The sequence below is a fragment of the Gavialis gangeticus genome, unplaced genomic scaffold (assembly GCF_001723915.1).
Source record: "Gavialis gangeticus isolate Ggan-Ray unplaced genomic scaffold, GavGan_comp1, whole genome shotgun sequence".
Taxonomy (NCBI): Eukaryota; Metazoa; Chordata; order Crocodylia; family Gavialidae; genus Gavialis; species Gavialis gangeticus.
Window position 1 is genome coordinate 173415457 of NW_017729032.1, and position 13923 is coordinate 173429379.

The 13923-nt window shown below is 42.2% G+C and overlaps 1 protein-coding gene across 1 annotated transcript in view; it reads left to right on the forward strand.

Annotated features, from left to right (window-relative positions):
- MSL3 (male-specific lethal 3 homolog (Drosophila)) overlaps window positions 1-13923 on the forward strand; it is a 63503-nt gene that overhangs the window by 21437 nt on the left and 28143 nt on the right. Inside the window, exons 5-10 of the mRNA XM_019524783.1 lie at window positions 2769-2860; window positions 3913-4035; window positions 4498-4658; window positions 9779-9937; window positions 10786-11048; window positions 12715-12824. Coding sequence (XP_019380328.1) covers window positions 2769-2860; window positions 3913-4035; window positions 4498-4658; window positions 9779-9937; window positions 10786-11048; window positions 12715-12824 — 908 coding nt within the window. The remainder of the gene's footprint in view (window positions 1-2768; window positions 2861-3912; window positions 4036-4497; window positions 4659-9778; window positions 9938-10785; window positions 11049-12714; window positions 12825-13923) is intronic.

A 13923-nucleotide genomic window follows, 5' to 3' on the forward strand; every position in this document is an offset into this window, starting at 1 on the left:
ACCCGGTGGGCCGGCGAGCCATATTCAAAGACGTCACAGGAAGCGGTATCAAATCAGAAAGTGATGTCATGTGACCTTTGACACCAATGAAGTTTCAGGAAGTGGCAATGAAATGGGTCTAACCAGTTCAAAACTCTCCCTCTATAGCATCCACCTCTGCCACTGTTCAGGGCAGGATACCAAGCTAGATGGACCATTGGGCTGACCAAGCATGGCACTTTTTTATGCTCTTATGTTCTTTGGCTGAGCTTCCAAACTATGGCTGAGATTTGCAAAAAGGGGTAGACAGGCATGTTACAAAGTTGTCATAAAAGATTTGGAGCCCACTAAATCACATTCATTTTAATGAAAGTTGGCCTTTTGGCTCAGCTTTGAAAATCTCAGCCCAAGGTGCCAAGCAAATAAGTCAAAATATATTTTGCATTTCTATGCAGCGTATCTATGTGGGGTTCTCCAAGCATTTTACAAACATTAAATGAACCTCAGGATATCCCTGCTTTTCAGAAGAAATGTGGTGGTGAGGATATTCTGGGAACATCTCTCTCTCTCTCTCTCTCTCTCTGTGTGATTTGCTTCTACTGTCCTTGGACCACCCTAGAAGGGCCCTCACTGCCTCATTTCCAGTTCAGAGCAGGTAAAGTGTAAGTGGGTAGGAAGGATTTATTTTTTGGCAGCAGGTGTGAGTGGCTTGAAGCTAGTGAAGATGTACCCACAATTAGTCACTGATCAGAGTGGGAACGCAGTTGTCCTCACTTATTAACATGGCTCCAAGGCCCTGCCCTCTCTCTGCCTACGTGTTGCTCTCATGTCCTCTTGCTTTCCTAAGTCTCCAGAGTAGAGGATTCCCATCATGCCTATTGGACTGCCGTCACTGGATAGCTGCCCTGGTTCTAAGGTTGTGTTTCTGACTCTTTCATGGCCTCTTTTAGGGTGCACGCTTAGAACCCTGGCTTTTCCTTCCCGCCCATTTTGCTGAATTGTGATTATTCCCATGGGGCATGAATGTAGTTCAGTGGCTATGATTCTGCTTTCTCATACAGAGGCAATGACTCTCACAAAGTATGGCATATTTTAGTAGGATAAAAACATTTTGAAGGCCACACAGAAAGCAGTAAGCTGTGTGCTGCTTGGGATGGGACAAGCCCGGCCAGAGTGGCAGGGGCTGAGCTGCATTTTCCCCTTACCTGCTCTGGTCAGTCCCAAGCGGCACACGGTTCCACCGCCACTTCTGCTGGCCGGTGCAGACCTGGCCGGGCTCCTCACATCCCCAGCAACACATGGGAATCTGGCTTCAGCTACATCCTGCTCCAGATGGGACAGACCCGCCCGGGTCGGCACCAGCCAGCACAAGCGGTGGCAGAGCTGTGTGCCACTTGGGACTGACCAGCGCAGGTAAGGGGAAGTGCAGCTGAGCCCCTGCTGCTCTGGCTGGGCTCATTTTGTCCCAAGCGGCACACGGCTACTCCTCTTCCCACACGCACCGCGTTGGCAACGTGAAGCTGATGCAGTGCATGTGGGAACCTTGTCCCTTCCCCAGCCCTTCAGCTACCATTAGGAATCTGCTGAGGGGCTGGAGAAGGGACAAGGGGTGGGAACGAAAATAAACAGTGTTTACTTTCGTTTCCCGTTCGTTTCCCGTTGCAGCACCTTGGGCCTCAGAAAATGGCTTGGTGGGCCACATGGCGGCTTGCAGGCCATATGTTGGACAAGCTTGGTTTATGGGATCACAGTAGCATTGGTTGGACTATTTTAATACAGCCGTTCGAAGAATATTGCTCAACTCTGTTTCCAAACTAAGAAAATACTACATCAAGGGTGGACTACATGAGATGCTACTGCTCTCTAAGAGTCTCTAAAAACCTGTAGCACAAGTTATTGCACACTGATTTAGTACTTGGCTATCCAGGTACTAAATGTGCGGTAACTATGGCTCATTAAAGAATATGCAGATGCGCTCCAAGAGATCCTCCTCCTTTCCCTTTGAGGCCACCAGAACTGCCTTTTTTGTTTGAAGTCACCTCTTTTAGTCACTGTATTCCTTGGACAGCAGCTTTATGTTGTGCTCATGTTATTGATCCAGCCTCCAGCCTAACAGGTTGACATTGTATCCTGGTGAAAAACAGAATACCTGCTCAGGCAGTATTATTATGTGACCTGGTCTTTTGTGTAACAGGGTTTCTTTTCCAAGCTGCAGGGTGGGAAAATCAGGCTTTTGCCAGCTGAATATTGATTGTTACTCCTTAGCATCTTTCCTTTCTTATCTATTTTGTTCTGTATCACTTTCTCTAGTAGCTGTAAATACTGTTTACAGCTTTCTGGACAGTCAGAACTTCACTAGTCTTCTTAGCATTTGCCATTTTGCTTGCTTAGATGTTTTGATACCGTTCTCTTCAACAGTAGAAAATTAATTTTAGCACTTGGTGTAACTTGCTCAGTCTTTGTATTTGAACATGTTAAATGATAATGGTGCATTGAAAAGAGCTTACCCTTATAAGCTGCATATGTTAATCCTTTGTTTACAACTAGACCCCCCTCCCCCACCCCAAAACCAGAAGGAACTAATGATACTTTGTGAATGTATGTGTTACCGAATATCTTTCAATTAGAGAGTATGCAGAAATATTTCATTTGAGTTTCCTTGCCCTGGCCTTTTAAAATGCTTAAAATTAGAAACCTGGAATTTAGTGTAACAGAGTAAAAATTGTTGGGTATAAAATGTGAAATATACATGTGAAATACTTGGAGTAACTCATTTCTCTCTTAAACAGCTTTAAGTAGTTCTTCTTCTGATGACAGTGATGAAGGAACAGATGAAGAAATAAAAAGTGAAGAAAGTGACATTGAAGAGAGGACAGAAATGGTATATTTATATGAGCTACATTAATTTAATAATATTTAGCATGTTGCGTTTGAAGCACTTGGAAAAATGGTGACAGCTGAAGAGAATTGCTGTTCAGCAAAAGGCCATACAGGAAGTAGTTAGGGAAAGTATTAAAATCATTTTCTGATTTAATAGAGTACTTATTATGACTGGGACATTCAAAAACCATAGCAGACATCATACTCCTCTAGATGACTTTGATTTCAGTTCAAAATTTATAAACTTGGCTCACTATTTTACTTTTTTGAGATCTGTCAAATTTATAGATACTGTTAAATTTTACTACTGTTTTCAGGTAAGGTAGCTTCTTATTGCCAGCAGGATTTTAATGGCTGTTGTAACCAGTTTATTTTAAAGAAGGAGGGTTAGCTCAAAGTTGACTTAAAATTTTGCCAGAATTGAAGATTAGAAGAAACAGTTCCAGTTAGAAAGAAAAGTGTTTGCTCTGAACATGGAATTGAAATATTACAATACAAATAATTTAAATGTGAAGTAGTCTGTGAACAAACTGATCAGACAGTTGGAACAAATGAAAGAACAAAAAGCAAGCAGTAAGAATAAATAAATTTAAAAAAAAACCAACATAGCTTTTAAAATAATTTAAAGGTATATATTTAGTTTATCAGAAACGGTATGAGATCTGCTCATTAAATTCACAAAATATATTGTGCTAGTTGTATCATTCCATGCAAGGCATTGAGGGCATGTCTACATATGTGTTTTAATGAACGTTAGCCTGTTTTAATGTGCATTCAATTGTCACTAAAAAAAAGTGCTATTTAGTTAATGTGCATTAAGCATCACTTAAACTGTGCTCTTTAGTTAATATGTGTTAAGACAGGCTAGTGTACGTTTTCCTAGTACCTCAGAATGGAGGTACATCTAAATGAGTGGAATGGCAAATGCTGGGAAGATTTAATACGTGTAACTAAAGGATGTTAATGCACATATAGATTCATCCTGGATTTTTAACTCAGTTTCTTTCTTAATGGCTTCTAAATTATAACACTAATTCGTCTTTGCTGTCTTAGAAAGAAGACCAAGACACTCACACCAAGAGAGACATGGAAGAAAGAGCAATAAGCATAGAAATTCCTGAAGTCCTGAAAAAGAAGCTTGAAGAAGATTGTTACTACATTAACAGAAGAAAACGGGTATGAGTTTTAAGGCATGTGAAAAGTATGCCTGAAGGCAGTCAAGAGTAGCTCTCCTGCATAGTGGCTTAGTTTTTAAGCTGACTTGTATTTATAGTAGAGAGACCTAATCCAATGCATTTCATTTAGACTTCCACTCCCCCGTCTTAATGACTAGAATAGTGAATTATTAATGTATTGACCCATAATATGGGGGGGTTTCATCATAATAGATTTCGTTTTTAAGGATGACTTATCTTGGAAATCAGGTTTATCACCTTCTGCTATTGTATTTGCATTTCTCCAGGGTCAAAAGTTATAGGATTGAGCAGACGTGGGTTTGAGGAACAAATTTGAAATGTCTGAAATAATGTTTTTGAATAGATTTGTTACCGGTTGTAGGCAGTGAATCACATGAGTTCTTATTGTTCTTGAGTTGCCACATGCCATTGCTGATTTACGCAAATTGTCTCTCTTCTTCAGCTAGTGAAATTGCCTTGTCAGACGAATATAATAACAATCTTGGAATCGTATGTGAAACATTTTGCAATCAACGCAGCTTTTTCAGCAAATGAAAGATCTCGGCACCATCAAATGACTTCGCATGCCAATATGAATCTTCACTATGTCCCACCCGAAAAGAAGTAAGTCATTTTGGCCATTTGTTTTTGTGTGGAGGAAGAACGGGTTTGATTTCAGGTCCAGGTTTTCAGTGCTTTGCGGTTCAGTAGACTTGCACATCTGTGTACCCACAAAAATGGAGACTATACATTATTTGACCTGGAAGACAATTCTTTGCTCAGAGATGAGAGCATTGCTTTTTTACCTTATCTTAATGTAGCATTAAGATAAGGTATCACTTCCCTTTTCTCTACTGAATCAGGAGTACTATAGGAATCTGAGACCATTTTGTACTTAAAAGGTATTTTTCATGTTTGTGTGACAGGAACTTGAGTTGAGGGTTTAAGTAGTACCTGCTTCACACTGCAGGAAAGATGCATCTTGCTGAAATAAGCATTGAGTCCCTTTTGTTGCATGCAAGAGTGCAAACTCCAATTCTAAAGGTGTGTAGCGGAATTCCTTTGGAGCATATTGGTAGCAGCCAAATAATCTTCATATGTGAGATTAGTTTACTGAATGCTGTTATCCATCACTTGAAGAAAACTGAATATGCACAGCAATAAACGTGTCCACACTTTCATGTGCAGGTTTTACTGTGGTAGCTCTGATTTGCATGTGTGATTACTATTATTTTTTAAGAACGGATTTTGTACAGGATTTAACTTCTCTTTCATTGCCTTGTGTTCTGCCCTCTGTGGGAAGGGAGAACAAATGTTTTCCAATTTATATATGGCAACTACTCAGCCCTTCTCCAAGTAGGCATACAACCTTCCCTCATATGGCTTGTTTTCCAACCCCTTTATCATCATTGTTGCTGCTTCTGGGTCCTGTATATGTTGTCTCACTTTTTCTTAAAATACGTTCTCCAAAGCTGGACAAAGTAGTCATTCTGAAGCCTATACAGTGCCAAATAGAGGGGTACAAAGACTTGTGTATTGCATAACATTTTCTGGTTGAAAGCAGTCCAAAAGAGTGGAAGTGTGTGTACGCACACGTGTGGAGAGGGGTGTTTTTTGAAACCAGCTGCCACATTGCTAACTGTGTTGAGTTTGATTTTCCACAACCCCCAGATGGTAACACGTAGAAGTACTAATGCCAAGCCATCTGGATCTCATTCTCTGCTTGTTTTTTCTATTTCCTATTATAGCACCTTATATTTGCTTATGTTGAATTTTTATTTTGTTGTCTAAAGCAGTGATTCTTGACCAAGATAATGTGAAATCATTTTAAGGGTGATGTGCAATATTAGCACTTTTAGGTATAAACACCTACTAAAGAGTAACATGATTAGACCTTGATCCATAGTTTCAAAAATATTCTGACCTGTTGTGCTATTAAGTTCTTTGCAACAGGAGAATTGATCTTTTTTTTCCCCATGATAAACAAATGAATAAAAGCCGAAGAGCTGGCATTTTCTGAGGAAGGCCTTAAGTATGAAACATTTGAGAACCACTGGTCTTAGAGCCCAGTTCCAGTTTATCAAGTTCCCTTGAATGTTAATTCTGTCCTTCAAAGTATATGCAGCTCTTCCAAGTTCCATAGTGTTTGCAAATTTGGTTAGTGTACTCTCTGTCTATGCAGTCAGGTCATTACTAATAAATATTAAAATGTAGTAGACCCACAGGATTCTCTTGTGGAAACCCTACTTGAAACTACCCAGCTCTTTGACATCAAGCCATTAATAGTTACACTTTTCTTGTTGTTGTTCAACCAAATATGCGTCCATCTAATGATAATTCTGTTCATATCATGTTCTGTCGTAAATTGTGACAACACAAATTAAAGTTTAAGATATTCAGTGATCTAGAATGATCTTATTTCTTGCAATATTGGTATTAGTGCAGGGGCAGGCAATTATTTCGGGTGGAGGGCCGCTTACCAAGTTGTGGCAAGCTGTCAAGGGCCGCATGGGTAGCCCCACCCCTTGACAGGTGCCCTGCCCCCTGGTTACCATGTTGGGACCAATGTCCCAATGTCTTGGGACCAATGTCCCAGGGCCAGCACCAGTGGCACCAGAGCGGGGTGCTGGCTGGTAGAGGTCTGTGAAGCCAGGCTGGGCTGCACTAGTAGGGAGAGGGGGGAGCTGGCCTGGCTCCATAGAGCCCCTGCGGGCTGGGATCCTGTATCCCTGCGGCCCTGCTTGGGGCCTTGCTGGCATTGGCCCTGGGACACGGGTGTGGGCCCTGCTTCTGCACCTGCTCACTCCCAGTGCCCCCCAGCCCCACAGTACAGGCAGGGGGACAGCGTGCAGCTCCAACCCCCTGCTCGCCGTAGGGAAGGAGCTAGTTCAAGTGTGGGGAAAAGCGGACCGCCCCTCCTCTCCTGCCCATGGCCAGTGCCCCAGGCTGCAGCCACTCACAGCCCATGCAGGGCTGTGCTGAGTAGGCATAGGCAGGCCCATGTGGGCTGTGAGCAGCTGCAGTGCGGGGCACCTGTCTCGGTGCGGGTGAGGGGCCACTTTTCTTCTGCACTCAGCATCAGTGCCTGGGCCTCGTACTGGCTCTGGGCTTGCCTGTCAGGGCTGCGCCACAGCAGCTGTGGCTCCCCGGCTTGCTGCATTGGGCAGTGTTTGCTGCTGCTGCTTCCCCGGACCTCACGTGCTGGAACCAGGTTACAAGTTGGTGCTGAGCATGGGGGGAGGGAAAAGCGGCCCCTCACCTACCCTGTGCCCGGCACCCCGGGCTGCAGCCACTCGCAGCCCACATGAGGCTGCCTTTGCCTGCTCAGCACAGCCTTGCGCGGGCTGTGAGTGGCTGCAGCAGGAAACGTGGGCCATGGGGCAGGTGAGGGGCCACTTTTCCCCAGGCTCTTTCCATGCCCTTCCCTCCCACTCCCCCCTTACCTGAGGTTCCAGTGTTGGGGCAGCCACGTGGTCTCAGGCCATAAGCCCCTGCTGGGGCTTCCAGCGGGGGGCGGGGCCAGGCGGGCCCTGCTCTTGCAGGAGCTCTCCAGGGCTTCCTTGATCCTACTGCTCTTGGTTCTTGTCATCTTTGATAGGAACTAAGGACAGATAAATTTTAATTTTCTAAATTTTTTTTAGGGCCGGGTAGAATGGCCTTGCGGGCCAGATCTGGCCCGTGGGCTGTATTTTGCCCACCCTTGTATTAGTGTCATTACCCATGGATAGTGTTAAGGCTTTGGAACTATACCCGGGCTTTGGAACTATACAGGTTGAACACTGGCATTGTAGACTGTTTGTAACCTGTAACTCAGTAGGTGTAGATGTGCTGATAAATCCATCGGGCACAGTGGCTGTTCTGTGATTACCTGGAAAGGAAGGAAAGTTGTGGGAACTTTATATACAAAATAAAATTTGAAAGAATAACGTGCATTTTAATTTTGTTCATAAATTGAGTTTAAAGGGAAAATACCAGAACGATTTCTTTTAAAAAATATTTTTTATTCATGTTTATGTCTATTAATACATTAATTATATAAAATATTTGTATAACAAATACATATCATATATACATCATTATAGAAATAAAAACATAATGTGACTAAATCATTTTGGTTTTGCATGTCTAAATAGTACTTAGCCATATAAGTGCAATTTTTTGGCACTTAGGTTTTACACCTGTGGTAGGTTAGGATCACCCACATGCATGTACCTGTTGGGAGTAAACTGAAGAAGAATAATGGTCTTCCCACCTTTTAGTCTGGTACCGTGGTGGTTATCACACTTGTCTTGGGGAGTAGGAGGTTCTTCCCCCCATCCTGTTATGCAGAGGGCATCTGAGCCTGCAGTTCCCATTTCCCCCAGTGCCCTAACAATCTGGTCATGGGTTAGGTGGTGCCCAGAGTACCTTCTTAAAACTGACTCCTTGCATGGCCTGGGAGGAGGAGAGCAAGTCAGTAGGAGACTGGCAAAAAACCAGATTAATATGTTTTGTAAGTTGCACCTGAGCTGCTTTGAAGTAAAAATTGTTTGAGTGCCTTTTGGGCAAAGACTCAGCTTGATGGTTGCTTTGGCATTCTAACAATTTTTTTTGTGTGGTTAAGCTAGATTTAAAAACAAAAGTGGTCCTGAAAAATATGATTGTTTCCAGAAAGATGTTGCTGATTAGAATAAGCAGCAAGTCAAAGGAACTATCTCAGAATATTGTCACTTCCAAGTAAACCTCTTGAGGTTATCTATTTTGAAGTAAAGCAGCTGCTTTCTTATCACTAACCAGCCAACTAAATAAATAATATGTTTTTCTGTCTTTGAAAAAATAATGCTCTGCATAAAGCTGTGTTATTTTGTCCCTTTTCCCACTCTCTGCACACCTTCCTATGATGTGTTTGAACTTCATAAAGACTTTTTAGGATAGTTTTGTCATGGGAGTATCTAAGCTTTTCATAAGCATTAACATAGACAGGAAAAAAAATAAAAGTAATTTTCATTTTTTTTTGTACTGATGCACAAAGGTAAAGACTCTTGTTCACAGTGGCATAGCTGTACCAGCAATGATGAAAACAGAATGGTGATTTCTGATTCAGGATCATCTGTTCTCCAAAATTAGTCCCCAGTGATTGGGCTACTCACAGTAGGTTAAGTTAACCCTGTGCATAAATCTTTTTAGGCTTGGGAAGTTAACTTACAGTCTCACTTGGGCATTTGCATTGTCTTTACGCATGTCTGTACTGTGCCATATACATTTTATGATTGTGTTTAAACGCAAAAAATAGATTCCTTTTTTCAGTTAGTTGTTGTTTCTTGGAAAAAAGAACAATCATTTACTGACATTAAAATAAGTTATTTTTTGCCTCTGTCACTAGTTCATGTGACCACAAACTTCTGTAACTTCAGCAGCTGAATAGTTTTACCTGATTATAAAGGACTTTTTTAGGCAACAGTGTACAACTGTGCCTTATTGTGGATTTAGCCTGTAGTAGAATTGGTGATGTTGTGTGCTTTTATATAACCTATGATGATAATTTTTACAATATTTTAGGAATTTCTAGTTAGGTTCTCTTTCTATTAGTCATATGTAATCCTTTTTTTGCTCTTCATGGAGCTTTTGGTTTATTACTTTACTTGGATTTTTGGAGTTGTCTTGTCATGGTTTCTTTAAAGGAAATTTTCCAGTGACTACATAAAAACTTGCAACTAGGCTTTTTAATACAAAAAATGAATCTCACCCCCCCATGTCTTTTCTAGTGTTGAATTATGTAAAGAAATGGTGGATGGATTGAGGATAACCTTTGACTTCACTCTTCCATTGATTTTGCTCTATCCCTATGAGCAAGCTCAGTTTAAGAAGATAACTTCATCCAAATTCTTTCTTCCCATCAAAGAAAACTCAACAAATGCTAATAGGTAAGTTGGACAATTTGATTTGTATATCCCATAATTAGCCTCCAAAAACATTTTGTGGAATACAGAAATACATTTGAAATGCAGGAGGTAAGTACTCATTACATATAATATAAAAACAATTTTGAAATCAAAACAAAGTCTCAAACTCTTTGCTTTGAATTCAGCATTTTTTGTTGAAATTGGAGAGTTAACTTAATCTGAGAATTAAGGTGGAATCGACCTAACACTGATTAAAATCACATGAAAAGGATTAAAACTTAAATGTCTGGTTGTTTGGCCCTTGCCATATGTTATTTAACTGCATCTTTTGAGTTGTAACCTGGCCACACTTTAAAGCAGTTAATGGCATTGTAAAACAAGGAATAAGCTACAAAGTTATGCCACAAAACGTGTGCGATAATTTTGTGACTGGTTCCTATGATACCATTTATTGAACATGTAGCCAGGTATGCCCCTCAGGCTGGGAGCCCTGTCAGCTGATGGGTTTCCTAGCCAGCAGGAGCAGTCCTGGGTTCCCTCTGTACTAGCAATAAGGTGTAATGGGAGCTGATGCTTGATCCCACAGTCGTGCCTCCTGTCATGTGTGTGGCATGGCAGGAAGTGTGATTGGATGGATTGCACATCAGATCCTGTTGTGCCTTTTACCTGCACATATGGCTTGGGTCTTAGCTTTAACCACTCAAAGGAAATACTTATATTTGGCAAACAACAATTTTATGCCACATGATCCTCCAATTTTTGAAGGAGACTAAGTTTTAGTTTGAACAAATATCTGTATCTGTGGAAACTGGTACTTGTTTTAAAACAACTAACAAAATACAAGATTTTACCCATATTTTTTTTAATAGAAATCAGGAGGAACTGTCTCCAAGTCCACCTCTGTTGAATCCACCAACTCCTCAATCCACAGACAGTCAGCCTACAACCGGAGAGCCAGCAACACCCAAACGACGAAAAGCTGAACCTGAAATATTGCAATCGCTGAGGCGTTCTACCCGTCATACATCTAACTGTGACAGGTTGTCAGAAAGCAGTGCTTCTCCACAACCTAAACGGCGGCATCTTGAAACACCTGCTTCAATGCCAAAGCTGTTTTTGCATCTAGAAAAAAGTAGGTTAAATTACTAAAGGTATCACTGAGTTACAACACTAAAAAATCTTTTTATGTTGCAAAACAAAGCTGACTGCATTTACAGATTATTTATTTGGTCATTAATTTGTTAGCTTGGAATTATTTTATACATAAGGGCAGAGATGTGAGCAGTGGGGTACCCCAGGGCTCGGTCCTCAGGCTTGCACTATTTAACATCTTCATCAGCGACTTGGACGAGGGGGTGGAAAGCACGCTGTCCAAGTTTGCTGATGACACTAAGATGTGGGGTGAGGTGGACACACTTGAAGGGAGAGAGAGGCTGCAACTAGATTTAGGCAGACTACAAAAGTGGGCAGATGAGAATAGGATGCGGTTCAACGTAGACTAATGCAGGGTGCTGCACCTTGGGAGAAGGAATCCACAGCATACATACAGGCTGGGGAGTTCCCTTCTTGAAAAAACAGGCAGAAAGGGATCTTGGAGTCATTATTGACTCCAAGATGAACATGAGCCGCCAAGGCCAGACCACAGCCAGCAAGGCCGGCCATACCTTGTCATGCATCCAAAGGTGCATCTCAAGCCGGTTCAGAGAGGTGATACTCCCCCTCTATGCGACCTTGGTCAGGCCGCAGTTGGAGTATTGTGTCTAGTACTGGGCGCCGCACTTCAAAAGGGATGTGGCCAGCCTGGAGAGGGTTCAGAGGAAGGCCACCTGCTTGGTGAGAGGGCAGCAGGACAGGCCCTATGAGGAGACACTGAGGGACCTGAACCTGTTTAGCCTCAGCAAGCGGAGGCTGAGGGGGGACCTGGTGGCTGCCTACAAACTCATCAGGGGAGATCAACAGCAAATAGGTAGAGCCCTTTTCTCCCCAGCACTACCTGGGGTGACAAGGATCAATGGTAATAAGCTGATGGAGAATAGGTTTAGGTTAGAGATCAGAAGGCAATATTTTACAGTTAGGGTGGCCAGCATCTGGAACCAACTTCCCAGGGAAGTGGTCCCCGCCCCTACCTTGGGCAAATTCAAGAGTAGGTTGGATGATCACCTGTCTGGGGTCTTGTGAACCCAGCATTCACTCCTGCCTGTGGGAGGGGGTCAGGCTAGATGATCTGTTCAGGTCCCTTTTGACCCTAGCTACTATGAAAACTACTAAGGGGGAAACTGCAACAATTTATTAACAGCAGTTTTTATTGAATGATACCAGTCAGGACTGAAGGGGCAATTTTTCTTGTGGGTGACTATAAACTTGTAACAGTTACTTTAAATAGCATTAATTTGGTTCTGTGTCAAAGGTTTTAGACGTATTAGAGGTTTTGTTTCAGTCGGTGGCCTAAAACCATTAAGATACTGGATTTGGCCTGTGGTGGCTGGCATGAGCAGTGGCAGGGGCAGTGCCTTTTTCACTTTGCACCATGCATTCTTCTGCTTGTTGCTGATCCCATCTGCAGTCACTGATGTCCCTGCTATGTGCTGAGGGGTCCTCTCTTGCCCTGCTGCCACCCCATGATGCCAAATTTGTGGCTTCCCATTAGTGACAGTCAGTGGCAATGGTAAGCAGAGCACAGAGAGGTAGGGTGTTGGGTCACAAGAGGTAGCCTGTTCTTAAAGTTTGCTAACCCTTGTCTAAAACAGATTTCTTGGCTGCATGAATTTAATCATTTTACTCTCTTTTTGCTTTTGAAGAAACCCCTGTCCATAGTGGTTCATCTTCACCTATCACTTTGACTCCTAGCAAAGAGGGGAGTGCAGTTTTTGCTGGCTTTGAAGGTAGAAGAAACAATGAACTTAATGAGGTAACAATAAGATTAATCTGTACAATTCTTCACATCCATGCAACACTGGATTTAAGTGCGAGAATCAGTTTAGGATTCTGTATAATATAACAGTTCTTAACAGGGTATCTGTTTCCCTGTTTTCATTACACACTGATTTACCTGCTAGGAAATTAAATTAGCATTCATACCTCTCATATGTGATGTAGGCATTTAAATAATGCCTCAGTCCAAGTAAGTGATCCACAAAACCTCTCCTAACTAATTAGGCATCTGTGGGGAATTGATACCTGTGTTTTGGCCAATACAGTTACTGAATTTGGCTGCTGTGTAGGCCCAGAGTTGCTGCCATATAGTGAAAGCTGAGCATCTCTCACAATGCTGATTTGAGATTTAAAAACTGTATATTCCTGTACCAGAGTATTCTGAAGGCCCTGATCTCAGATCATGCCTAATGCTGACAGTGTGGAGTTCAGCGCAAAGGGCTGCAGCTACAGCCTGTTTCAGTAAGAAATAGTAACAGAAAAAGGAGAAGGAGTTGGTGTCTACCTCTTTATCCAGAAGTCAGTGTTTAGAACACTTGCCCAGGAAGTGCAGTACCTGAGGTCAAGAGCATCCTTAAACTTCAGAAGCTAAAGCTCACATATACCACCTGGGAAAATACAATAATCAGTAGGTGATAGCCAGGGATCCTGGCTTTCTCAGTTTAAAAGTCACAAATTCTCTGATAAAAATTGCAGATTTTCTAATTAAAACCCCAGAATCCATGTTTTTCCATGATGTAAAATGAAACACCACTATATATAGGTATCAGTTGAACATTATGTTTTATTGATATATTTACAATTTTAAAGCAGTTTGGAAGCCCACCAGTACTTCAATCACTCTTGTAAAATACATTCTAAATACCTATAAACTTTGGCATTTGATTTTGGTTTTTTTATTGTGAAAAATCAGAGTTCTCCCTGCCTCCTTTGCTCACGATGCAGGTCCAGCTGTGTCTGTCTGCCACTGTTTTTTTTGGCGCTGGACAGCCCTGGTATGTCAGTGCCCTGCCTGTTCCATTGCCCCTCACTCCCAAGCCATAGCCCCCACAACCATGCTGGTTCCTCTCATTCCT